The 26,389-nt window shown below is 47.2% G+C and overlaps 1 protein-coding gene across 3 annotated transcripts in view; it reads left to right on the top strand.

The window, feature by feature from the left end:
- SMARCA2 (SWI/SNF related BAF chromatin remodeling complex subunit ATPase 2) overlaps positions 1-25,836 on the top strand; it is a 1,761,756-nt gene extending 1,735,920 nt beyond the window's left edge. For all 3 annotated transcript variants that reach the window (XM_085632958.1, XM_085632957.1, XM_085632956.1), the window contains one exon: positions 24,833-25,836. In XM_085632958.1, the coding sequence (XP_085489084.1) occupies positions 24,833-24,868 (36 nt within the window). In that variant the 3' untranslated portion in view covers positions 24,869-25,836. The remainder of the gene's footprint in view (positions 1-24,832) is intronic.
- The last annotated feature ends 553 nt before the right edge of the window (positions 25,837-26,389 follow it).

Raw genomic sequence — 26,389 nt, 5'->3', positions numbered from 1 at the left:
CCGATGTTATGCATGTGCACATGCTTAGAACATCTGACTCTCAAGACTCATTACGATCACTTCAGCTCATTGCAAAAGTGACAAACTGGACCTGGAGACCAGAGCAGCCTTCATTCAGAAAATCTTCACTCCTTTTCAATTTGGACAATCCATCACTCCCCCAGAATTCTTTGTCCCGCCTTGCTGATTTTACTGTATTGACACCTATACCAGTGTCATCCACTGTGTTGGTTCTAGATCAACTGTGAAATGATGTAGGGCCAGGGTAGTTGTGGCATAGGTGGAAAACTCTGGAAAGTCCAGCCTTGAATTTTCTGCTGTCCTTCTACAGGCTACAATAAGATACAGCTTCTTATTTTGAGAATGACAGTAGTGATGTGTTAAGCCATCTCCTGTTCTCTGATAAAGGCCCCAGTGGGGTTTATAAAATGCCAATGACTTAAATACTTCCATTGATGTTGGTCATAATTGTCCCTCAGCAGCCTTTTCAGAGACAGACTTTATTTTAAGGTGGTCCTGTGCAACACAGATGAAGCCATTTGCTGAGGTAACCTAACAGAAATACTTCAGCCCAGTTACTGTGCATCCCAACCCTTACAGCCTTTACTGAGACCTTCCCAGTACCTGTTATGTAGGCTTGGGCTACACTAGCCTGTACCCAGGACTTCCTCTGCTAGCTTGCTAGTTCTCCTTGCCCAGGTCTGGATTATCCAAAGTTCTGATCCTCTTTTCCTTTGCCTGAGTGTCCGGTGTTTTAGACTCCTTCATGCTTCAAAATTATTGCTGCGTTGTTTTCCGCTCCTCTCCACCTGATAGTCACAGTGTATCAAGATATGGTGGAAACGAAACAGTTCTCCTCATTGTCTAACTCTTCCTTCATAAAACAAACCCCACATTCCTTTTGATACACTACTTCAATGATCTTTGGAAGATGGTGCAGATGATGGTCTACCTCTACCAGAGTACATGAGAGGTATTTTCTGAAGTGGTTTGTGATGGGTTTCGTGCCACTCAGCACATTCTTAGTTTCAGTCTGGACACCGTAGTTTTGGGGGCTAGATCTGTTGGATACTCTGTAACCATTTACAAATACTTAAATGTGATTCACTGGTATTCTGGGAGTCTTGGAGGCATACTTGAAGGATATCACCTTTTATAGTTTCCATAACTTTGGTGACATGGCTTACTTGGCCTTAAATTGAATTAAACAAAGACAAGCCACTGTTTGGTCTTGGCGCTTGGGTTCTTTTGCGTGACTGTTCTGTCTGCGGCACAGGATTTTCAGAGGGTACACAAGAGCACAGCCTTTCAAGTAACACCAGCCTTCTGATGGATACATCTGCCAGTGGATTCCTCACCTTGTGAATATCCCCTGCGCCAGCATTCCACTGAACTTTTCTTCCCCAGCACTCCACGTCGACGTGGGCGACGTCATAAAGCATCGGCTCCGCTCGCGACTCCGTATGACGTCACCGGAGCCAATAGAGGCCCACGACGGCGTGATGACGTCAGTTCCCTTTTTTCCGCACCGTCGACGCGCAACGGTTTTTTCCAGTACTCTCCTGATACTTAGTAATAGTTAGGTGTTACTGTTGTTAAATCTGTGATGTCTTCGACGAGGAAGTCGGGTTTTAAGCCCTGTAGGGAATGTGGGGGCCACATGTCTATGACGGACCCCCATGATGACTGCTTGTGGTGCCTTTCATCCGACCACGACGTCGAAGATTGTGCATGCTGCAGGAGGATGAATCCTAAGGCATTGAAAGAAAGGAAGGCGAAGCTGTTTATGGCAAAGATCGGTAAGGAGAAGAGAGGGAGAAAGAAGGAGAAGTCGAGGCCGGAGTCGTCGACTTCGAGGTCGTCGAAGTCAAGGAAACATCACAAGAAAAGAAAACATTCTTCACGACGCCGGTCTTCGAAGAGCAGGAAGTCGAGGTCGGCTTCGCCCCGGCGACGTCGAAGTAAGGACTTGTCACCTTCTCCTTCTAAGTCTCCGGGTGGTTCTCCTTCGCCGAAGCGGGCTCCAGCGCGTTCACCGGTGGAGTCCCCGGCGCCGTCACCGGCGTCGTCTCCGGTTCCAGTGGAGTCGCCTGTTTCGGATGGTGATCAGGAACAAGGGGAAGAGCCTACTCCGGTGCCTGAAGATTCTACGGCTCCAGTAGAGGGCACTATGGCGCCGCTGCCAAGTACTCCGCAGAGGGATACAGGTTCTGTGCCTTATCCTCAGTTTCCTGCTCCAGGTACTGACTCTACTCAGTTCTTGAATGCCATGTATGGTATTTTTAATAGGGCGGCCTTCCCATCCGGAGGACCAACTGGTCCCGTGGGTCCCATGGCGTATTCGTTAGGGGTGCCGCAGCATTATGCTCAGGCCCCCTTTATGCCCTTTCTGCCGATGGCGCCTTCGTGGCAGTTTCCGGCGCCGTCTGGGGATCCGTCACGGCTTCGGCTGGATCGTCCTGCTTCAGAGCCTTCCTCGACGCCGTTGCCGACTCCGTCTATGGCGCCGACGACTCCTATACCTCTGGCTCCACCGACGCCGCGTACGATGTCGACGACGCCGGCTCACCGGATTCGATCAAGAAGGGAGGCCCAAAGGGTTTTGGAGGAAGGAAGGTATAGGGCAGAGGTAGAGGAAGGTGAGGTTGACACATCCTCTGATGAATTTGAGGGAATACAAGTGGCTAGTGGCCTGGATACAACCCCGGAGTGGGAGCACACCTCATCAAGATCCTCTCCACCACAAGAGCTGGCACCCTACCATACTGTTATTAAAAAGGCTGCAGAACTGTTAGATTTACAGTTACCCTCAGTAGAGTACAAGTTGAACTTGCTGACGGTGGTGCTACACTCTCCAACTTCCACGTCAGAGCCTTTACTGCCTTTTAATGAGGCCATCTTGGAACCTGTTTTGGAAGTATGGCGGAAACCACTTTCTTCTCCGGCGGTTTCCAGACAGGTGGTGAGAAGATACAGGGTGGCGCCTGGGGATCCGTATTTTCTATCTACACACCCGTCTCCAGAGAGCCTAGTTGTGCAGGCTTCCTGCTCAAAGCACGCTTCAGGGGCTTTCCCTCAATCTCCCGCAGATAGGGAGTCCAAAAAGGTGGACCAGGCGGCTAAAAAGACTTTCTCTTCAGGAAGTATGGCACTAAAGTCTTCCAATGCCACGTGCTTGCTGGGTCGTTACGTGCATGCCTTGATGGACTCAATGAAGTCTTTAGCCCCTAAGCTGTCTGAGGGTGATAAGTCGTCCTTCTTGGAGGTGGTTGCAGACACTCAGGCCGCTGCCGGACAGGTAATCCAATCAGGGCTGGATACGGCAGATTCGGTGGCGAGGATAATGGGCTCATCCATAGCCGCAAGAAGGCAGGCATGGCTTCGTTCGTCGGGTTTCTCCGCGGATGTTCAGGCCACCTTAGTGGATTTGCCGTTAGATGGGCAGAAGTTGTTTGGAGAGAAGGCAGACTCTGCCCTACAAAGATTTAAAGACAGCAGGTTAACGGCTAAGTCTTTGGGTCTGCAAGCTCCTGCTAAGGGTTCTGGTTTTAAGAAGTTTAGAGGATTTGGAAGATCATCCTTTCGCTCCTTCCGACAGCCTCAGCAGCAACAGCAGCAGCAGCAACAGCAGAATCCCCTCTATAGATCCTATAGAGGGAGACAAAGGGGTCGGAGAGGTTCTGGACGCAAACCCTCTTCTTCTTCCTCCACCTCTGCTCCCAATGAGGCTTCAGGGAAGCAGCCCTAGATCCCCCATCCCGGATCATTTAAGTCCTGTGGGGGGTCGGGTGTCCTACTTTCTACGGGGTTGGAAATCTGTTACGATAGACCTTTGGGTTTTGAACCTCGTAGAGACTGGGCACGCCCTTCCCTTTTGGGAGTTTCCTCCCCCTTACCCTCCTTGCCAAGGTTACTGCTCGGAAGACCATCTGCTTCTCCTGCAGAAAGAGGTTTTAGCTTTGCTTCAAAAGGGGCAATAGAGGTGGTTCCGGAGCAGGAAAGGGGTCAGGGATGCTACTCTCGGTATTTCCTGATTCCCAAAAAGGACGGCAGATTGCGTCCGATACTGGACCTCAGAATCTTGAACTTTTACCTGAAACAGGAGAAATTCAAGATGCTGAACCTTGCGCCGGTTCTTCAAGCGTTGCAGCAAGGAGACTGGATGGTGTCGCTCGACTTGCAGGATGCATATTTTCATGTCCCAATCCTGAAGTCGCACAGGAAGTATCTCCGTTTTACGGTTGGGTCGCAACACTACCAGTTTGCGGTCCTCCCGTTTGGTCTTACTACCGCACCTCGAGTCTTCACAAAGGTGATGGCAGTGGTGGCTGCTCATCTCAGGAGGTCGGGATTCCAGTTTTCCCCTACCTGGACGACTGGCTTCTGACGGCAGAGTCCCCAGAGATGGTGCAGCGTCATCTGCAGGTAACATCTCAGCTGTTATTCGACTTGGGTTTTTCTATCAATGTGCCCAAATCTCACCTGGTGCCCTCTCAATGCAACCTGTTCATAGGGGCGGTACTGGACACTACTGTGTGTCGAGCCTTTCCTCCTCCACAAAGAATTCTCGACATTCAGGAGATGGTCCCTTTCTTCCACAATGGAGCGGTTGTTCCAGTTCTGAAGGTCCTTCGCCTGCTCGGTCTGTTCGCTTCCTGCATTCTGTTGGTCAACCATGCACGCTGGCTCATGAGGGCGCTCCAGTGGTGCCTCCGCAGGCAGTGGTTTCAGCACAACGGGGATCTCAGGGAGTCGATCAAGGTCTCCAGAGAAGCTGCAGCGGATCTATCTTGGTGGAGCGTGGAGGGCAATCTGTCGCAAGGAAAGCCCTTCCATCTGCCTCCATCGGTGGCCACGGTGATAACGGATGCCTCCACCCTGGGGTGGGGTGCTCATTTGGGGGATCTGGAGATCAAGGGTCTTTGGTCTCCAGAGGAAAGGTTGCTTCACATCAACCTTCTGGAGGTACGGGCGATACGTTTGGCGCTCAAGGCCTTCCTCCCTTCCCTTCGCGGTCAGTCTGTTCAAGTCCTGACGGACAATACTACCGCGATGTGGTATATAAACAAACAGGGAGGAGTGGGGTCTCTTTGTCTCTGCAGAGAGGCCCTGCGTCTATGGTCCTGGGCTCAGGACCATCAGATTTGTCTGATGGCGAATCATCTGGCCGGATTTCTGAACGTACGTGCGGACAGTCTCAGTCGGCAGTTCTCCGCCGACCACGAGTGGAGGCTTCATCCAGCGGTAGTTCGTCACGTCTTTCGGATGTGGGGAACTCCTCGGGTGGACCTGTTTGCCACTCACGAGAATGCTCACTGACCGTCATTCTGCAGTCTCCATATCCGATGCAGGGAGCGTTGGGGGACGCGTTTCAGTTGAGTTGGGGCCCACAACTCCTTTACGCGTTTCCTCCCATACCCTTGATTCCTCGGGTTCTGAGGAAGATTCGCCAAGACCGGGCCCAAGTTATTTTGGTCGCCCCGGATTTGCCAAGAAGGGTGTGGTATACAGATCTACTCCACCTCTCCTCGTGCCCTCCGCTCCGTCTCCCTCTGAGGGCAGACCTCCTCTCGCAGTCGGAGGGGCAGGTTCTACACCCCCACCTCCAGAGCTTACACCTTCATGCCTGGAGATTGAACGGGGCAAGCTGAGTTCATTCTCTCTCCCGCCTGATGTGGTGGATGTTATTTTATTGGCCAGGCGACACTCCACCAAGTCCATTTACTCCTACAGGTGGTCTAAGTTTGTGAAATGGTGTGGCGAGAGATCCATTGACCCTTTAAAAGCCCATCTTTCCAATGTGCTCCAGTTTGCTCTTTCCTTGGCCCAGCAGGGTTGTGCTGTAGCCACGGTTAAGGGCTATTTATCTGCCTTATCGGCTTTTCTATGCCTTCCTGATCAACCGTCACTATTTAAATCTCCGGTTGTTCTGAGGTTTATCAAGGGCCTTACAAACATGTTTCCTCCCACTCCTTTTGTAATGCCACAGTGGGACCTTAATCTTGTTTTAGCCTTTTTGATGGGGTCCCCATTTGAACCTCTACATAGCTGTCCTTTGAGGCTGTTGTCCTTTAAGGTGGTCTTTCTTGTAGACATAACCTCGGCAAGGAGGGTGAGTGAGCTTCAAGCTCTAAGCTCCAAACCTCCTTTTCTTACTTTACATGCTGAAAGGATGGTTCTCAGGACCAGGACTGGTTTCCTGCCAAAAGTTGTTACTCCGTTTCATTTGGGGCAGTATATTACTCTCCCTGTTTTTTATCCACCTCCTCATCCCTCCAAGGAGGAGGAAAGACTCCATCGCCTGGATCCAAAGAGGGCTGTGAGTTTTTATCTGGACAGGACTAAAGACTTTCGTCTAGATGATCAACTCTTCATTGGCTATGTTGGTCATTCAAAAGGAAGAGCAGTGCACAAGCGCACTTTGTCGAGATGGATTATTCTTGCCATTAAGATCTGCTACGCTCTGGCTGGTAAGACCCCTCCTGAGGGTATTAGAGCTCATTCGACTAGAGCGAAATCGTCTACATCTGCTTTGGCCCGGGGTGTTCCTGTGGCAGATTTTTGTAAAGCCGCGACTTGGGCCTCCCTCCATACTTTCGCAAGGCATTATTGCTTGGACTCTGAGATGAGGAGGGAGGCCCACTTCGCGCGCTCTGTGTTGCAAGACTTTCTGGTGTAGGAAGGTGGACACCCTCTTCCGGGAGTGGGGACTGCTGTGGGAATCTATTCACAAGGTGAGGATTCCACTGGCAGATGTATCCATCAGAAGAACAAGTTACTTACCTTCGGTAACGCTTTTTCTGGTGGATACAGTATCTGCCTGTGGATTCCTCACTGGCCCACCCGCCTCCCCATTGTCCACCTTTGTATACCATGAAAGAAGTCTTGTTGAAATGTTTTTATACTTTCTTGTACATTTGTAGGAAATGCTTGTTTATTTAGCATTCCTTTTCTTTGTATGCTATGCATATGTGTTGGTATATTGTATACTGTGTATACTTTGAGTCTGTCGTTGGTCCACCTGTTCGCCTCGAAGGCACGGAAAAAATGGGTGGAACTGACATCATCATGCCGACGTGGGCCTCTTATGGCACCGGTGACGTCATACAGAGTCACGAGCGGAGCCGATGCTTTATGACGTCGCCCACGTCGACGTGGAGTGCTGGGGAAGAAAAGTTCCGTGGAATGCTGGCGCAGGGGATATTCACAAGGTGAGGAATCCACAGGCAGATACTGTATCCACCAGAAAAAGCGTCACCGAAGGTAAGTAACTTGTTCTTCTTAACCTTACTACAGCTGTCTATACCTTCCTGTGGCTATTGAGAGGTGAGGGGCGTGTGGTGCCTTTAAAGAGCACAAAGACGAAATGCCAGCAATCTTAATCCTCTTCCTCTCCACCCTCTGTTTCCAGGCCCTTTTAATGCATCCTTGTAGGAATTAATCTTTCTTGGAGGAAGGAGGTTGCCTTCTGTCTGGGGTGTTGGCATTCCATCGAGAGAGGCAGCTGAAGCCTTTAGATTGTGCATAAGGATTTGTCCTTGCTTTTCAAGAGGATTTGTCCGTGTTTTTCAGTCTTTGCTTTTCAATGGTCCATGTGCATAACTAATTCTTTTTTCTTTCATCTGACGGCCATGAGGTTTTCTCTGGCAGACAGCCTTCGGTCTCTGAGCAAGATGCAATAGATTAGATTCCCGAATGTCTTACTCTTTCAAGATCTTTGCATGTCTGTCCTAGCAAAGACTACTTGAGTCTAATTTGGCTTGCGGAATGTGTTTCATTCTTCGTTTCTGCAGATTCCTGGACAGATTTTGTGTTCTGTGATAGATTTCACCAGTTTGCTGCCATTTGATGTGGGGCAGACACTTCATATCATGCAAATAACTAGTGATGATGCTGTAGAATAGGAATACAGGTGTCCCTGTGTCTCGGACACTGGCAGGGGACGTGTTGCACCTGAGATTTTTTTCTTTTCAGGCCTTAAGTGCAGATCATGAGCTCCACTCCAAAACTTTTGTTAATGCATCACTGACTTCAAAATCGTTTTTACAGATAGTGTGCTAGGGAACTTTGTACCCTAAAGACCACAGGCTTCAGATCATGCAACAACTGCAGGAAACAGGTGTTAGTTATCGATCTACATGATGTTTGTTTAGGGTCTAAGCATGATTTGAAGACCTGCGGCATACGCTTCCTGAGATGCTTGAAGGCCATCCGGGAGTGGGGCACAACACTGTACTTTGCCAAGCACAAGAAGAGGCAGTTCATTTCTCCAAACAATGGACTCGCGCCTGTTCCAAGCCCCCTCCTGCTCTAGATGCTGGACGTGCTCCTGTTCCCTGGTCCTGCCAAAGTCGAGAGTTAAGCCTCACCATAAATGCAAGAGATTCAAGCGGGACTCCTCTCCATCCCGTTACTCCCGCTCCAGGGAGAGGTGGTGCATTTGGCACTCAAAAGACCCGACTCTGCCCCCATTGTCTGTCTCAGAACCTACTCCAAGGCCGGTTCCAGCACGCCTCAAGTTCCCAAGAGTGTCATCGACCACCACACAGCAGGTAGGACCCTCAGGGAGGCCAGGCTTTAATATTTTCAAATGAGGCCAGCTCCCTCTGAATACTCTGCTGGCCCCATGGAACTGTATAGGACCTCAGTTGGACCCCTGCATCAGCTTACCTAATTGGGCCTCTTCTTGGCTACCTTCATGGTACTCTAAAACTAATTGTATTAATGTATGGGAACCACCAAGAGTCCTGTCTATAGGTTCTTTGCTTGCGCCGTTTTATCGCTGTATATAATTTTTCACTTGTCACTTGCGCTGTTCACTTTTTTTCACGAGCACTAATGTGCACAAGTTTGTACAGGTTACATGTACATTTAATGTAACTGAGTGCTGCCATTTTGTTCTCCCATATTTGGCATTTCTGTTTAGTACACACCAAGTGTTGAATTTATTGGTTATAAGTGGTTTTTGCCTCCCTGTTTCCCTCCCTTTGCAACCTTCCTTTTTAATACATATAAGTCACCCCTAAGGTAGACCCTGGCCAGCCTCAAGGGCAGGGTGCTGTGTATTTAAAAAGTGGGACATGTACTTTAAAATCTTACATGTCCAGGTAGTGAAAAACTCTTAAATTTGTTTTTCACTACTGTGCCATTTGGAGCCTTCTGCCTATCTGTGATTATACGTCTGGAGTGGGTGACAGCTGGGCTTTGTGCATTCCCTCCAGACAGTCACACACAAAGGGAGCTTAGGTGGGACTGATGGGCCATCATCATCCTGTTGGGCCATCCTGGGCAGGATGGGAGGGAGGAGCTGACACATCTGAAAAAGCTGTGTCCTGTCCCCTCACAAATGAGTGTTTAAGCCCCGGCAGTGAATCTAGAGCTAGGGCAGGGACTCTGTGCACTTCAAAGGCACAGATGCTTTGAAGTATTCACAACTTCAAAGGTACAACTGGGTATTAGTACTGGACCCCTGACACCACCAAGTCAGTACACTTCTGGACCTGTGGCTACTCTGCGAGGAGGAAGAACTACTGTGCTGCTAAAATGACTGTCACTCTTCTGGACTTCTGCTGTCCTCTTGCCTGGGAGTGAGAAGGACTGGCATTGCATTTCTCCACCACTTGAACCCAGGGTTGCTCAAAGGCCTTGTCTGTTTACCTCCTGTCGGAAGTCTCAGGGTCATCAAAGACTTCACCCCACTCTTTAGGAGCACTTGGACTCTGCCATCTGAGATTCTTGACCTACCAGGTGTTGCCAATCAAGTCCTGAGCCCTTGGAAGTGAGTGCCAAGTGCTGCAACTCTAAAAATCCACACATAGCCATCATTGCGCCAGTCGGAACCGACATATCTCCCTCAACGCTTGCGACTTCGAAGACATGGCATTGCTGGCTGCGCGGCTCATCGACAACACACCAACTACTATAGAAGGGTTTGATGACGCAACCCTGATTGCGCAGCTTGATGACGATGCATAGCCTTCAAATCCAGTACCTGGGCGCCGACGCATCGCCTCCTGCTTCACGCACCTTGGCTCTGTCGACAGCGCAACCAGGGTACTTTGCAGCGGGACATGGTTGATCCCTGTATCCTACCGGTGCTCCATCACGGTAGGCCTGAACCTACGGATTGTACCCTGGCTCTGTCGGCGGCGCAACCAGGGTACTTTGCAGCGGGACATGGTTGATCCCTGTGTTCCACCAGCGCTCCATCGCGGTTGGCCTGAACCTTTGGATTTTACCCTGTCTATCGTGACCAGATATCCCCTGGTTGGCACTTTACACTTTTCCTTACTTAGGTTCTACATATTGGATTTTTTTCATTTTGTTCTTGTTTTGACATGCAAATCAGCTCTATGTTTCTAACCAGTTGTAGTATCTTTTTTGGTGGTGTTTTCACTGTTTTACTGTATTACGTTTTGCACAAATACTTTACACATTGTCTCTTAAGTAGAGCTAGACTGCTCTGTGCCAAGCTACCAGAGGGTGAGCACAGTTTTATTTAGGGTGTGTATCTGACTTACCCTGACTAGGATTGTGGTTCCTGCTTGGACAGGGTGCATACCTCTGCCAACCAGAAACCCAATTTCTAACATTGGTGGCGGCGGTGGGATAGTACTTGTGTTTTTGCAGTGCCTTACAGTTATTTGTTGTACACTACCAGTTTGAGTCAATTCTCTCTGGCATTTTTTATCTCTTCTATTCTCCCGGATTGCCATTTTCTATTTTTCCCACAATCATGTCTCTAGAGGTTTTACATCTGAACCTGCAGAAATGGATTTTAAGCTGGCTAATCTGGAAGGTTATACTGTGGCCCAGCTCAGGGATTTCTGCAAGGACTTAGGGCTTCCTTGTAAAGAACACCACCAGGAAGGTGAAGTTGCAAAAGGCGTTGAGGGGCTGGTCAGAAGCTCATGCTGCATTGAATGAAACCCCAGAGCACGATAAGGAGTTGGATGAGGATGATGATTTGGACCAAGACTTACATGAGTGTCTCGGTACTGGCACTTGGGGAGGATGGGTCAACGTCCAGCCCAGATTAGTGATCCCCCCTGCCTTTGAGAAGTGTCATCAGAGGCCTGTAACAAGATTGTATACTTCATTTATAAACCCTTTTGGTGCCTACAGGTATAGAAGGATGCCTTTTAGCCTAGCTTCCGCTGCGGTGGTTTTCCAAAGATTAATGCGGCAAATCTTGACAGTTCTTACGGAAGCAGCACTAATCCTGAAACTTGACAAATGTCAAATTGGTGTCCGTTCGGTTGCTACCTCGGCCACGCCATCTCCAAAGAGGAAATAAAACCTACGGTTGACCTGGTTGTAGATGTTAGAGAGACACCCTCACCTTACAACAAAGATGAACTCTGGTCATTCCTTGGACTTACTGAATACATGTCTAAGTTTATAAAGAACTTTGCTGAAAGAGTTGTACCATTGAGGGATTTGTTAAAAAAGGGCGTTCATCCTACTCAAAGTGAAAATTGCAAGACACATTTGATAATATAAAACAAGCAATTGTTTATGCTCCTACCCTGGTGAATTTTGATGTGAGGCGTAAAACTATCCTAACAACTGACCCGAGTACCAAGCGGTTCGGGGCCATTGTAACTCAGATTGTGGATAACAGTGAACAAGTTGTAGCGTTTACTTCATGCGCACTGAGAGGTGCAGAGATTAATTATTCCACAATTGAAGCAGAAGCTTTGGCCTGCTATTGCGCCATTCTACATTTCAAGTACTTCTTGTGAGTCCTAATATTCACTTTGCGTACTCACCATAAACCCGTTTCACATTTCATCCTCCAAAGGTATAGAAAAACCTGCCACACAAATTTATAAATAGGTGTTAGGACTTGAGGGGTATAATTATAGGACTGTATATTTTTCTGAAACTAAATATTTAGCAGCAGATTGCCTCTCAAGGATGCCCATAGGAAAATACGAAAACACCAAATATTGTTAGGCAGGACCGGCACTGGAGGTAGCTCTAACAGGCATCAGTAAAGAAGAATGGGAGTCAGGGACTGATGATGATGATATCTTGTCCTGGGTAAGAGACAACATTGTTCAGGGATGACCTAACAAACAATATGGTCTACCAGAAGATTTGTAAAGTTTTTGGGCAGTCAGACTAGACCTAAACATTGAAGGAAAGTTAATCAAAAGAGGAGACAAGTTAATATCCCCAAGAAAGTTGTGGTTAAGAATTGTTGAGTTAGCACACAAAGGACACCCAGGTAGGAGTTTAACTAAAAGCAAGGCAAGAGCACATAATTGGTTTCCAGTCATGGATACCCTTTTAGCAAATATGGTGAAGAACTGTATAACATGTCCAGAGTGACAGATCTAATCCAAGTCTCCCGTAGAAGTAGAGAGTAAACCATGGGACAAGTTAGCTGTAGACATAATTGGGCCCCTCAAACACATAACATGGTATGGGAAGTACAATTATGTTGATTGATTATAATTCCCATTGGATAGTAACCAGGGTGGTGCACTCCATAACTACTAAAGTAATGATAGAATTTCTCATGGACACTTTTTATACTGAAGGCATTTCCAACACATTAATATCAGGCTATTGTGTACAATTTACTTCGGAGATGAGGAACTTCCTGAATGAATTGTCTATAACACACTTAACCACAGCTATATACTCCCCTAGGGCCAAAGGATTGGTTGAGCAGGCCAATAGGAACAGCTGTCCCCTGCACATATGCAATGTTGTGCTGGGCCATTAGGATGATCAGAGAGAACTTACAACTTGCTATGATTTCTGGTACGTCCCTAGGCAAATTACTATGTAACATGCTATGGTCTTACCATACGACTCCTAACACAGTCACGGGTATCTCTCCTTTCACATCACTTAAAGGGAGAGTTCCCGGAACAAACTTTGGGTCTGAAGGGACGTGGTGGGAGATCGGATCAAACTTCACCAAGAAAACTATTGAGCATACTCTAACAGAAAATATAGAGCACTTAGGAGGGACTTGATGATGGCAAAACATGGAGCATGTATAGGCTGTCCAGGTACCCTGTCAAATCTACTGAGCTGCCAAATGAACCGACTAGGAGTAGTGACAAGAATATAATTGAGGGAAACACTAAAACCAACCTATTGGGACAGGAAGAACCCTTAGTCGTTAAGATTGTCACATAATATTTCTAGCCACAATAATTGTGGGTCAAAGATTGGATAATTGTATTTTAATGTTTCTCCTCCACAATTATTTTGGTTATATGCCGTCAACTAGATCTCATGTTTAGCCTTCCTCTCTTTATAAAGGGGAACATGTATAGTAGTTAAACTCTTTCTAAAATGTATTTACATGTAGTTAATTTTCCTGTTATAATAGTATAAGCCTGTATCCTTTATATCTTTTTATTCCCTTTGGTATTTCCCTATCATTGATCTCTTTTTTTACCCTGTGCTTCATTTACCATAGAATGCGTGGGTGTCTGCCTTAGAATGATGGGGTTAGAAGCTGGCATTGTTGTGAAGTAAACTTGGAGGTGACAGTTGGCAAATAAACCTTCTCCAACTGTAATACAATGTTTTCTCTGGATTTTTATCACAAGTGCTCTTACTTGTGACAAGTCAACTGTAGAAGGGTTAGTATTTAGTTCTCTTGCTCTTCCACTTCGTTTTATGTGGAATCTACTCTATTACGCAGGGATAGGTTCTTCATTCTGATGGGGCTGTGTCTGCTTTCTAAAAGAAGGCTTGCATTTTCTTAGCCATTTATCAGGCCTCAGTGTGTCCTTGTTTTTTTATAGGTTCACGAGAAAAACCTACTCGTAATGGCCATTTTACAACTGTTCTACTTAGTGACTATAGACTTACTTGTCTTCTCATTTATGATACTTTTCAAATTTACTGATTTAGGGGTGATTATGATCTTGGCGTACGGAGTACTCTGTCATAAAGGTGACACTTATCCCATCCGCCAAAGTATAAATCCAATTATATCCTATGGGATTTAGGTTCCAGCGGATGGTGTACCTGTCACTGTTGTAATGGAGTAACCTGACCGCCAAGACTGCAACTAGTCGTCTGACTGGTCAAGGCCCTTGCAGATTCAGCTCGTCAAGCAAAACGCCTCACCTCTCTCCCTCTCACTCGTTCTTGCTCTCACCTTTTTCTGTCTCTATATGACTTTTGTGCCACTTCTTTCGCTTTTTGTACTTTTTCTTAAACTGCTTCCGCACTGTTTTGTCCCTTTTCTCTTGCTTTTTTTGCCTTTCTCAAACCTTCTGCAACTTTTTTCTACCTTTTACCTAATTTTTTGATCCTTTCTCTCAATCTATCCATGACATTTGTGCCACTTCCCTCACTGTCTCTAGCTTTCCTTTCAGTTTTTTGCCTTTTCTGTTATGTTTTTGTTCCTTTTCTCTCGCTCTTTTTGCAGTTTCTCACTGTTTGTGCTATTTCTCTTGCTCCTTTTCTGACTTTTGCCTTCTCTCTCATTCTTTCTATGGCCTGCTGTTTCTCTCCATCATCTCTGCTTGCCCCCTTCCTGCACACCTTTCCAGTCCTCCCTGTGCCCCAATCCCTCTTCCCTCTTCTCCTTAGCTGTTCCACGCACCTCTCTCCTTCCCTGCTTTTGCTCTTCTCCTCAAGCATGCCCATTGTCCCTGTGCTCCTACCCCCACCCAGTACCTACTTAATGGCAGCAGCAACGCTACGAAGGCAAGCTTGTCTGCCCCCGTCCACACCTGGCCCAGTGCCAGGAACCCTGGCCTTCTCCGACTCACCACTACCTCACCGCTCTCTGTGCTCTAACCAAAAACATGCCCACAACACCCAACCCCATACACACTCAGACACCTACCAACAAACCCACTCTCACTCGTCACACACCAAAGTCATGTATGCTCCTTAACACCCGCTCGCTCATTAAGCATCCCATGGAGCTCTGGGACCTGCTGAACGACACCACCCAGACCACCTCTTCCTCACAGAAACATCACTGACCACAGCATCAACGCCAGGCATTACTACCACCATCTACACCAAATAAATCAGTCCGGAGGAGAAACCATCATCCTTTTCAAAGACACCTTCAACTGTATTGCCTTCTCTGAAGCTAAAACAAACTACATGGAACACCAACTTTAAATTACAAATCAAAGCAAACGTCACCCTGGGTGGCACCCTCGTCTACCGGCCTGAGCTATCTTCGCTAGCAACATTACGAACTTCATCACCCCCATAGGCTGCATCTCCAGTACATTAATCCTCCCAGGATACCTCAATTTCCATCTAGAACACCAGACCGATCCCAAACTCAGCTGTCTTTCTTGATAACCAAGGAAACCTATGACTAATCCAAAACATCACAGAGCCCACCCACTTCACCAGACACAGCCTAGATCCCCTCTTCACATCCTTTAACAACATCACGATCAACACACCGAGACCCATCACCTCAACAGACCTTACCATAGTCAGTTTCACAATCAACATCCATCAACCAAGAAGAACCACCAGAGGGGCCACAGCACACCAACACTGGAAAACGTAATAGAGGCAGATTGGATTACCTCCATTCTTGAGAACAAACTGGAACTCACGGCCCTCCTTGCATACAACATCAAAAACTTCAACAAGTGGATCACCAACTGAGACAAACCTCTGACCCCCAAGAAACAAAGCCTCACAGCAAAAACTAAAACACAAGCCTGCTGGTACAAGAGACACCTAAGAATGACCAAGCAACACTGCAAATAACTAGAATGGAAATGGAGAACCAGCAAAGGAGCAAATGTAAAAATGTTTTCAAAGCCACCCACAGATGGTAACACCAGCTAATCTGAGAAACTAAAAGGAAGGTTGTATTCAAACATATAGACATCAGCTCCAACAGCCAGCATCAAAGATATCTTCACAGTCTTCAAGGACTTAACCACACCCACAGCTGCCACTGGCAATGTCAGCCCATCCCACGATCTGTGTAACGACCTTTCAAACTCCTTTTGCAGCAAGATCACAACCATATACGGAAACTTCGCCCCTCAACTGGCCCCCTGACACACTCCAGAAGTCTCCCAGTGACCAACAAAGACAACATAATCACCACATCGGACATCATGAGCACAGAAGAAACCACAACAATAATGAAAACCATACACTCCGGGGCCCCATCGGACCCCTGCCCCCATCAGGTCTTTGACAAAGGAGTGTTCCCAATCAGGGAGGCCCTCACCCCCATCCTGAACACCTCCATCAGTACAGCCACCTTTAAGGAACCATTGAAACGGGCATCTAACAACACTCTCCTAAAGAAACCCCCGGCCGGCACAACCAAACACGCTAACTACTGACCAATATCCCTCCTCCTGTGCCCAGCCAAGCTCTTGGAAAAAGCCATCACCAAGCACCTCTCTCACCACCTTGCCAAACACCAGCTTCACTTAGCCACAGCATGAAACCTGCCCTCATACGAGCAACAAATGACAACTGTATGATCCTCAAAAGTGGAAAACAGTACCCCATATCCATCTAGACCTATCAGCAGCCTTTGATACCGTCTCCCATCTTATTCTAATCTGATAACCCCACGAAGCAGACATCCAGAACACACCCTTGAATGGGTCTGCTCCTTTTTCACCGGAAGAACCCAAACTGTCAGCATGCCTTTCTACTCCTCTGAAGCATGAGAACTAATCTGAGGATTCCTACAGGGCTCCTCGCACAACCTGATGCTCTGTAACATCTTCATGACTCCTCTGGCCAGCATCAGAGTGCTCTCAACATAAACATCCTCACATACGCTGATGAGACACAATTGACACTGTCCCTCTTGTACAAAACACCCAACCCAGGAAAAAGTTCACCACATGCATGATTTTAGTCGCCACCTTGATAAAATCCAACTTTCTCAAACTGAACACTGGCAAGGCCAAAGTGGTGCTTTTCGGGCAGTCACCTTGCCATGGGACTCAACCTTGTGACCCACAGACCTTGGACCCACACTTTGCTCACGAGCAAGAAACCTTCATCATAGACCACAGACTAGACATGGCCGCCCAAGTCAACGTAGTGGTCTCGTCCTGCTTCAACAATTTAAGGCTGCTGCATAAAATCTTCCAGTAGCTCCCAGACACCAACAGGAAAATGATCACCCAAGCCTTCATCACCAGCAGACTATGCTATGGAAACACCCTGTATGCAGGTGTAGGAAGGTAGGATCCTTCTAGCATAGGTACCCCCACTTTTTGCCTGGTGTCTGTGTGTTTTTGACTTAGTCAGACAGGGATCGTTCTAATTAGGACCCCAGTCACTGTGCTTTGTCCCTAAATTGACCATGGTAAGTACTTTTGTACTTCAGAACCTCCACAATTGGCTACTGGTGTACCCTTGTAAGTCCCAAGTATATGGTACTGAGGTACCCAGGTCATAGGTACACCAGACGTCTCCCATGGGCTGCAGCATGTATTGTGCCACCAATAGGGGCATACTTAAATGGTGACTACAGGCCTTCCATTGCAGCCTGTGTGAGTTGGTGCTTGCACCTCTCACGACAGATATAAGTTTCCTTATATCTGAGGCCACTGCACTTTAAAACCTATAAGTCACCCCTATGACAGGCTCCTAAGTCCTGAGGGCAGGGTGTTTGCTTATAAGTGTGGGGGTATCTCTGCATGAGCAAAACACCCCTACAAACCCCAGAGTTGATTCTCCAAACTCTGTAAGTGCACTCAGCCATTTTAATACATATAGTGTAAATCAGTCATTACGAGAGGTCTATCTGTATAGTGGCTGCACCGAACCCGGTCATGTTTGGTTTGAAACATGTTGGAATCATACCCCAACACTGATTCCATTGTTGAAAGTATGATTTCAGGGTCGGACAGCAAGATAGTGCTTCTGTCGACCACAAACACGATTCTGCCCTCCTGCAGCTGAGCTTGAGCAGGGGAAGGTAGACCAATAGGTTTCCTGTCACAGGGAGGTGTGACCACCTCCCAGACAGGACTTAGTGTATTACCCTGGGGTGGGGGCACTTCCTAGTGCCACCAGACTGCTTTGAGGGGCACATTTGGTGCCCTCCTTACATACTCCAGTTCATAGCCAGTGCAGGGAGCCCTTGGCTCCCACTCTGGCGTGAAACTGGACAAAGGACATGGGAGTATCCACTCTGTCCAGCCCCTCCTCTTGGAGGGACCCCTAAGTTGTTCCAACGCTTTTGTGAGAAAGTGCAATCTTTCTTGCATGGTATGCCCCCACTTTTTGCTGAATTGCTGAATGTACTTTGACTGAGTGTACCCTGGACTCCTGCCAATCAGGTGCCCAGGGCCTATGTTCCTTCCCTAAAACCTAAAACCCAAATTGGCAAACCCTGGCCACATGTCAGCCCCTGGTAAATGTAGGTACCCAGGGCCTTGTGACCAGGGAAGGCCTCTAAGGGCTGCATCACTTATTGCGCCACCCTTAGAGGCCCTGTACCCTAACACAAACACACTGCCCTTGAAGGCTGAGTGTCTGGGTACACGACAAAACAAAGAGTCGACATGGCACACATCCCTGTGTGCCATGCCCACAACCTACACTGCCCTGGCATCCATCAGCCACCCCTCTAGCTGGGTGCTCTATGCCAGTGGTGTGGGCACAGGAGCATGAGCCCTGTGCCCCTACAGTACCCAGGTCCATTCCTGGGCACTGTAAGTGCAGTGCTGCCATTTAAGAGTATATGGTGCTGAGAGCTCGTCAAACACGAACTCCACAGCACCATAATGGCAACACTGAAGACTGAGAAGTTTGGTATCAAACTTCTCAGCACATTAAACCCGCACTGATGCCAGTGTGGGATTTAATGTACAAAGCATTATAGAGGGCATCTTAGAGATGCCCCCTGAAACCTAACCTACAATCCACGTCTGGGCTGAAAGCCTGCCTAGGCTGCCTCACAGCAGACATGTTGCTGGACCCCTGGGTGGAGAGCCCCCGCTCTCCTGGGCCTGCAACAATGCACATCCTGGGCGAGGTGCTAGGTCTCCTCCCCCAGGATGGGTAGGGAAACGCTTCAAAGGCATGCCGCCTTTGTGAGCTTCTCCAGGCCACTTGCTGTACTCAGCAACTGGCCCCCACCGGTCCTGACCCCCACTCTGGCGGGAAGACTGGCTGGGACCCCCAAGTAAGGACAGGGGATGTGCCAGCCTCTGCCAACCCCACCCCTCAGGTGGGGGAGGCGAGGTGAAGCACATCTCCGGGCTCTCGCCATCTTGAAGATGGGAAGCCCTGCCCAATCAGGACTAGGCTACTGCCCCCCTCCCACAGGAGAGTGGCAGGATAGGGGGTGTACCCACCCCAGGGCAGGGACCCATTGGTCCCTGCCCTTTACCTACCTGTGACACCCCTAAATCTAGTATTTAGGGGCACCCTGAACCTTCCTTCCTTAGATTCCAGGTTCCGAAAAAGCAAAGAAGAGCAAGAAGAAAGAAGACCTGCCGTGCAGCTGCTAAGAAGAGGAAGACACCAACTGCTTTGGCCCCAGCCCTACCGGCCTGTCGACCCTCGAACCTGCTCCTGCTAAGTCCCGGCACCTCTTGTGGCCAACAACCTCACAAACCCCGGAGGACCTGGCTACCTTGTGACTCTGAGCATCTGGGACTCCCATGAGCAGTGGCTCTGCTCAAAGCAAATTTTCAACCCCTGGCATCAGCGTGGAACCGCGAACCCTGCACACTCTGCACCCGCCAAGCCTGGCCTGTGCCGGAGTGGACAGAGACCCCGAGGACGCCCCCCCGGCAAATGTGACCGCGAATCCGGCACCCAAGGACTCACCTCGACACTCCTGACGACACCTGCAGCCTCAGAACCAGGGACCCCCCCAACCGCGATCAACAGAGGTTAAGATTTCCCGACACCTAAAGGCACCCCTGCGGCCCCCTGTGCCCGACTCCTGGGTACCTACCTATCCCCCAACTTACCTCTCGAAGTGGCGGTGTCACCTGAAGAATCTTCGTCCCCGAGCTTGCAGCCTCTGTTCGTCCTGGAGCTTTCCCATTGAAATCCATTGAGCGCCCGAAGGCTCACAAGCACCCTGCACCCAGGCGCCTGAGTGGCCCTGGCAGTGTAACTTCTACTCCTACCTACTTCCCCATTTGCCCAGAGCAAGTGACCAGGAGCCCAGCTCCCACAGCCGCGTGGCCTGCTAGTCAGCAGCCACCAACCAAGGCCCCCCTGCCTCCCATAGGATAACATTGGGCCTAACTCACTCTGCACCCGGCCGCCCCAGTGCCGCTGAGGGTGTAGTAACTGTACCAACTTGACCCTGGGAGACCCCTGAGTCTGTACCCAGAACCTTAACTCTGCCAGTCGAGTACTTAACCAAAAAGCCGATAACCCAATTTTCTAACATAGGGTAACATTGACTGGTTTCTTCTGAAATTTCTTCTAAGTGTGGAGTTTCTAATACTTACAATATTCACCTAAAATCAACCGAGTAACGAAAACGGAAATACTCACCTGCTATTAGGAGAGATCCCAGTGCTGGATCTTGGTGCCCAGCACTGACCCTGAAAGGTACTCACAACCGTACTTACCATTAACCCAATTTTCTTCCATAGGAAATCATTGACTGTTTTTCTGTGAAATTTCTTCTAAGTGTCGATTTTTGCAAACTACAAATATTCTTTGAAAATCGTACCAACTGTGAAAACGTAATTACTTACCTGTTTTAGATAGTGGTCCCAGTACTGAGCCTAGGAGCCCAGCACTGGATTACAAAAGTAACAAGAACATACTATACCCGTTACTTGAATTTTCTCCCATAGGGAATCATTGACTGTTTTTCTATGAAATTTCTTCTGTCAACTTTTAAAATAGCAAAATATTGCCTAAAAATCACAGCAGTAACTAAGACAACTTTACTCACTTGTTTCCAAGAACTGTCCCAGGACTGAATCTAGGATCCAGTCCTGGAGTTAGAAAAGTAATCCTGAAAGTAATCTATTGCAAATAACTTAAACCTTCCATTGAGCTCAATGTATTATTGTGTTTGAAATTGTGTTGCCTATTGCAACAACCTGTAACTATTACCTACAAAAGTCAATTGCATATCGCAAAAGTATTTAACTAAAGCATCTCATCCTGAGAAAGTATATTTTAATACCTATTGTTGGTTCTAAAATAAAACAACCATATATTTTTTATATAAACCATTGGCCTAGAGTTCAGTTCTTGAGTGTGTGAGACCATTTGCTGACTGAGTGTGTACAACAAACGCTTTACACTGTCCTCGGATACTGCCTTACTGCTCGACCAAGCTACTACTTTAGAGAGTAAGGTTATATCTAACTTTAACCTCTGCCAAACCTCTGGGGACTGTGGACTCTGTACACACTGTACCTATTTGGGAACAGTATATTCAGAGCCACTTTCTCACACCTTTCCTTAGGGTACTTGAAGGATTACCTGTGGGTGGTTTCTCAGATTCATTGTGGGACAAGACTCAACCCTAAAACTATGTCGCTGTTCGATCATCTTGACGCTTGTACTTCGTTGGACATCTCCTGTAACCGAGAATACACCAAGAAAGATTCCTGCTGCTCCTGGTCTCGTTGTTCTGCATGTCTTCGTCGTCTGTGTCTGTGCTTCTGCCAGGTTCTTCAACAGACCTGTGGACATCAAGGACACCTGAAGAATCTCCCTTGGAGTGAAGGAGTCCTCCATTGCATCTGCAGGCACCTCCGTGAAGCTGACCGGTTTGCTGCTCCTGTCATCATATGGACTTCCCGAGACTCTAGCAACACAGTTGGTAGTCCTGCAACTCGAGGCCTGAGCTGTCCTCTCTGCAATTGTGAGGCCAGTATGCCTCATCCGAACCGCTGGGACCAAACCCCTGTTTACTGCGTCAGCTTGCCGTTGTCAAGGCTTGTTGGCTTGGCACTCCAGAGATCTTCGGGCTACAAGAAGCTCCATCCTTCAGCATCTCTTCCCATCACCTTAGCGTCCTCACTGCATCCTGGGCCTTCATTCTTGGTGAACTGCTTGAGGTCCATTTGAGTCTCCTGTGCCTTTGGCCTGTGGGTCCTCCTGGTGGTCTTGTACTGCTTCAGTGGGCTCTCCTGCTGGGCCCTGCTTTGACTCTCCTGCTGTTGGTGAGTCAATTGGACCATGCTCGTCCCAACGTTGCTCCTTCATTTTCCACGCTTGTTGTAGTTACCAAGGCTTGTTGGTGCTCCTGCTGGACACTGACCATCTAGTCACCGACATCCTACTTGGAACAGCTTGTGCACGGCTCCTGGTCTTCCTCAGTGTCACCTAGTCCTCACAGCTGCAGCAACAGTATCACAGTTGACTCTTCAGAACCTCCCAACATCGGTGGGAATTGTGTATTTGTGCCTCCTGAGCATGTCCAAATGGCATAGACTCTGCCTGCTCTACTTGCAGGTTCTTCACTTCCAGAATCCAACCATGGATTCCACCGGACTTCTTCCTGAACTCCTCCAGAGGCATTTTCTTCCAAGTCTTCTGTTGTGGTCTACAGAGGTTTCTGACATCTATTCACCCCTTTGTTCCTGGCTTCCCTGGTGTAGGTAACCTGGTTTGCGGGGCATCCACGGGTGGGATGGCTCTCCAGTCTTCCGTCCTCCAAGGGAATTCTTTGGGGTCCCCTGAGAAGGGTCCTTCTGCAAAACTGCAATCACAACTTCTCCAGGGTCATGCGGACGTGTTTGCACTGTGCACATAGCCTCCGTGGCGTTCCTGGGTACTCACCACACATTAAGAAACTCCACTGGCTCCTGATAGACGAGCGCGCCCACTTCAAATTCCTCACCCACACTTACAAAGCACAACACAGGCCGTGCCTCATGAATAGCCACGTTCATTTTCTCCGCTCTTGAGGTCTCTCACTAGCACACCTCCCACGCATACGCAAAATCAGAGCAGAAGCCATGCCTTCTTATACCTGGCTCCTAAAGCCTGGAACAACCTCCCACTGCATATCCGAGCCTCCAGAGCTCTTCTTTACTTTTGCAAGAGGTTGAAGATTAGGAGTGGGCATAACTCATGTAATTCTGTATGCAGAATCATGCAAAATTATCCAAGAAGCAATTACATGAGCAGAATAATTCTGCATTTAGTGCTATTTTTTAACACAAAAATGCCACCTCGCCTGTAAAATGGACACGAGGATGTATTATGTACTAATAAATAGTGCTAAATGCAACAGAACATTGTTAGCTAGCACTCTATGAATGTGCTCTTGGTGTAGGCTTTTCCCCTAACTTACTTTCGGCATTTAACACTACTTTCAAAATGCAACCTTGCATCCAAAATGGGTTTGAGGATGCATGTTGTGCTAAGAACTGCTCTAATTGCAGGAAAACATAAATAGCGAGTGCTAAAAGTGCTCCCATGGTAGGATCCCCCCCCCTTTACTCTAAATCACACCAGCGGGTTTCATTGCGTAATCATAGATAATTCCGTGTTAAAGACTGAAGCATAATTACTGAAAGTGCTCCAATTACTCTGGCGTAATCTAAGTTCTTCTCAGGCCTGCTGCAAGCCCTCACACACCTGCTACAGAGAGCCTGAATACTCTCGCATGTTATTAGGACACTATAAAAACACTGATAATATAGCAATTTTGGAGGTGAAGAATCTGCAAGTAGAGGTAGCCTTCAGACAAAGAAGTTATTTACCAAAAATAGTGATCCTTCTGGTGGATATTCTCAGTTACCTGCAGATTATTTACCAGCATGCCCCCCTTCTTGTCTTGCATGTTTAATAATGTTCCATGTCAGTCTCGTCGGCCTCACCTTAGGTATGGGATTGAATGATGGGATCTGGCTTTAGAGAACCGGGCTCGCACCATATATGACTCAGTCACATCATTTCCAGGGAGGTACCGGAGTGGAGCTGGAGCCATGGCTGGAGCCATGGCAGTGCTTGCCAGAGAAAGAGAACTATTTTAACTTTTACCATTCTTTCTGGTAGATATTTTAAAATCCTGCTCCTCGCTGTCCCTCCTCCCCTCTCCTGTGTTTTGTTGTGTTTGAGTAAGATGTTTTTCTATTAATGTTGCAGATTTCTTTACAGGCATCATTGGGTCGGGACATAAATTGGTGTAACTGATGCCATCTGTGTTTACGATGCCACAGAGATGTTGGCAGTTCCACAGCGGGCCGCGTAGGCTTTTTCCAGCAGCAGTTAAACCCACTTCTGAAAAGTCTTCCAGATCCAGTCTGCCATTGGGGGATAATTCTAAAAGGGTTAACCATCAGAAAGAACATTAGTGAATGCAAGTAATGAATTTATCTAAAGGATACCTTTTTCCGACTATATCACCCCATGCGAAGATTCGCTTAACAGAATGCTATCCAGGAGGAACGTCAGAGGGCAAACATTCCAGAGGTGGATCATGGATTAGGTTTGCTCCAAGTTTATAAAAGAAATTTCGTCATTGCATAAACAGCTAATATATTTAGATTATTCTCTATCCTCCACTCGCCCCCCCCCCCCCCCAAGTTTGTAAGTTGGTCAGCGTTTGTTGCACAGTATTACCCTTTATCTCTGTAATTAGTAACTAAATTTGCCTATAATATCTGAAATGCTGGAGCCAGATGGAAGTGGGGTGGATATTTTGGACCAGTGATTGTATTTGGAAACAGAGTCACGTAGTGTTGAAGGTTTTGCAGCCCTGCTTAGAGGTGGCTGTACTTCTACTTCTGAGTTAGCATTGCACTCAAATACCATTGCCTCACTCTTTTTCACACCTCTGTTGATTCTTTAATTTCTATGAGTTGTTTTGGTCGTTTGCTTTCTTGTAGGGTACGGACAGGAATGGCTAATGACTTGACCTATGTGTTTGTTTCCCCTCCAGGACCAGTCAGACATAAGCGGAAGTGATGACGAATAATCAAGGCAGAATCTGTTTTTCGTGACGGACTCTGTTAAGGATCTCGCGTTACACATCCACAGATTACCTTTTTGTCACAGACATTGGAACGGTTCCGTATTTTCATCGTCTACCATCCATACATAGCCTGCTTTCTAGGATAGAAAACCAGAATGACGTATGATATGATGTAAGAGAACTGAAACCCTTTGTGACATTTATTGAACAAGTGGACCTACTTAAGAAATAGAAAAAGAAGTTTTGATGGGAAGCGTGATTAATAGTATATTTCTATGAGCCAAAATAAGCCTGGAAATGGTTTTGTTGTTCCTGGTTTCTATCACATTTTAAGATGCGGTAAATTGCATCACAATGTTCAAAATCGAATCTTTTTTAGGGAGGCTGACCAGAAAAAAGCTATTTAAAGCCACTGGTTATTTTATTTTTCATCAGGCGATTTATGAGAGTTTTTTGTTGTTGCTGTTAAGTATTGTTTTTTTATGCTGTGTTACATATATGCAACTTTGTTTAATAGCTGATCAATGTACAGTAGATGGGTAGCCTTCCCACCCCTCACTGACTTTTCCTACACACTCTTCCCCCTTATTCCACTGCCCACCTCCCCTTCACTCCCAGTTGCGCCTGTTTCTCTGCACATTAATATGTTCACTACTTTCAGATCCATAAAAACAAGGGCGTGCTTTTGAGCTTTATCAAATTTGTTTAATCGTAAATTGCTTATAAATATTATTTTTACTTTTGCTGTTGATTAAAGGGGAAAGAAAACAACGTTGGGTTGGAAATGCTATCGAAAGGTGCAATCTACACAGTGTAATGGATAGCTTCTTTTTTCAAACTGATCTCCTTTGTTACCAGTGTGGATAATCACCTTTTCCCTAAAGTGTACTTAATCTTTGCTTTCTTTGCACAATGTCTTTGGTTGCAAGTCATAAGCCTGAGGCGAATAAAATTCCAGTAATTTTGAAGAATCCGGTGTATGTCTTTTTCTTGTAAAGAAATGATTGTCCTTCGTCTGTTTTTCAGGAACCAAGACCTGCCAAAGAGCAAAACCAAACCAATGTGCCCCTTGGTGTTTGCATCATTAAGTAGAAAGACGAATTAATGTTGAATAATTATTCTTATGTAGCAGTCTTTAGAATATAGTAAACCACTGTGTTTTATTGACTAGCATTTCTCTTCTTTTGAGGGGATTGGTCCTCATCTAAACTCCAGCAGAGCAGCCAGTAACCCACATAAAATAAAGACAAGCTTGATTTCTATACTCATTTTCTTTGACCTTTTGGAAGGTATCCAGCACACTCACTGTTCTATGTTATGTCCTCCCCAAGCTTGTACACCTGCTTAAAGACGGTAGGCCCTTGGCTGCTCTCTGTTTACTTTACATAGACATAGTAGTTCCTTCCTGTTTTGCAGGTGAGTGTAAGTATTTGATATAATGTACAACTTGAATCTGTGGGATTCTGGTTGTCACAGCGATGTCTAGCTTGTGTCAGCTGGTTTCTCTAGCTTCTCATTATGATG

Source organism: Triturus cristatus, chromosome 2_1 (assembly GCF_964204655.1).
Source record: "Triturus cristatus chromosome 2_1, aTriCri1.1, whole genome shotgun sequence".
NCBI classification, from domain to species: Eukaryota; Metazoa; Chordata; class Amphibia; order Caudata; family Salamandridae; genus Triturus; species Triturus cristatus.
Note: the sequence above shows the minus strand (reverse complement) of the source record. Positions and strands in the feature narration are given on the sequence as shown.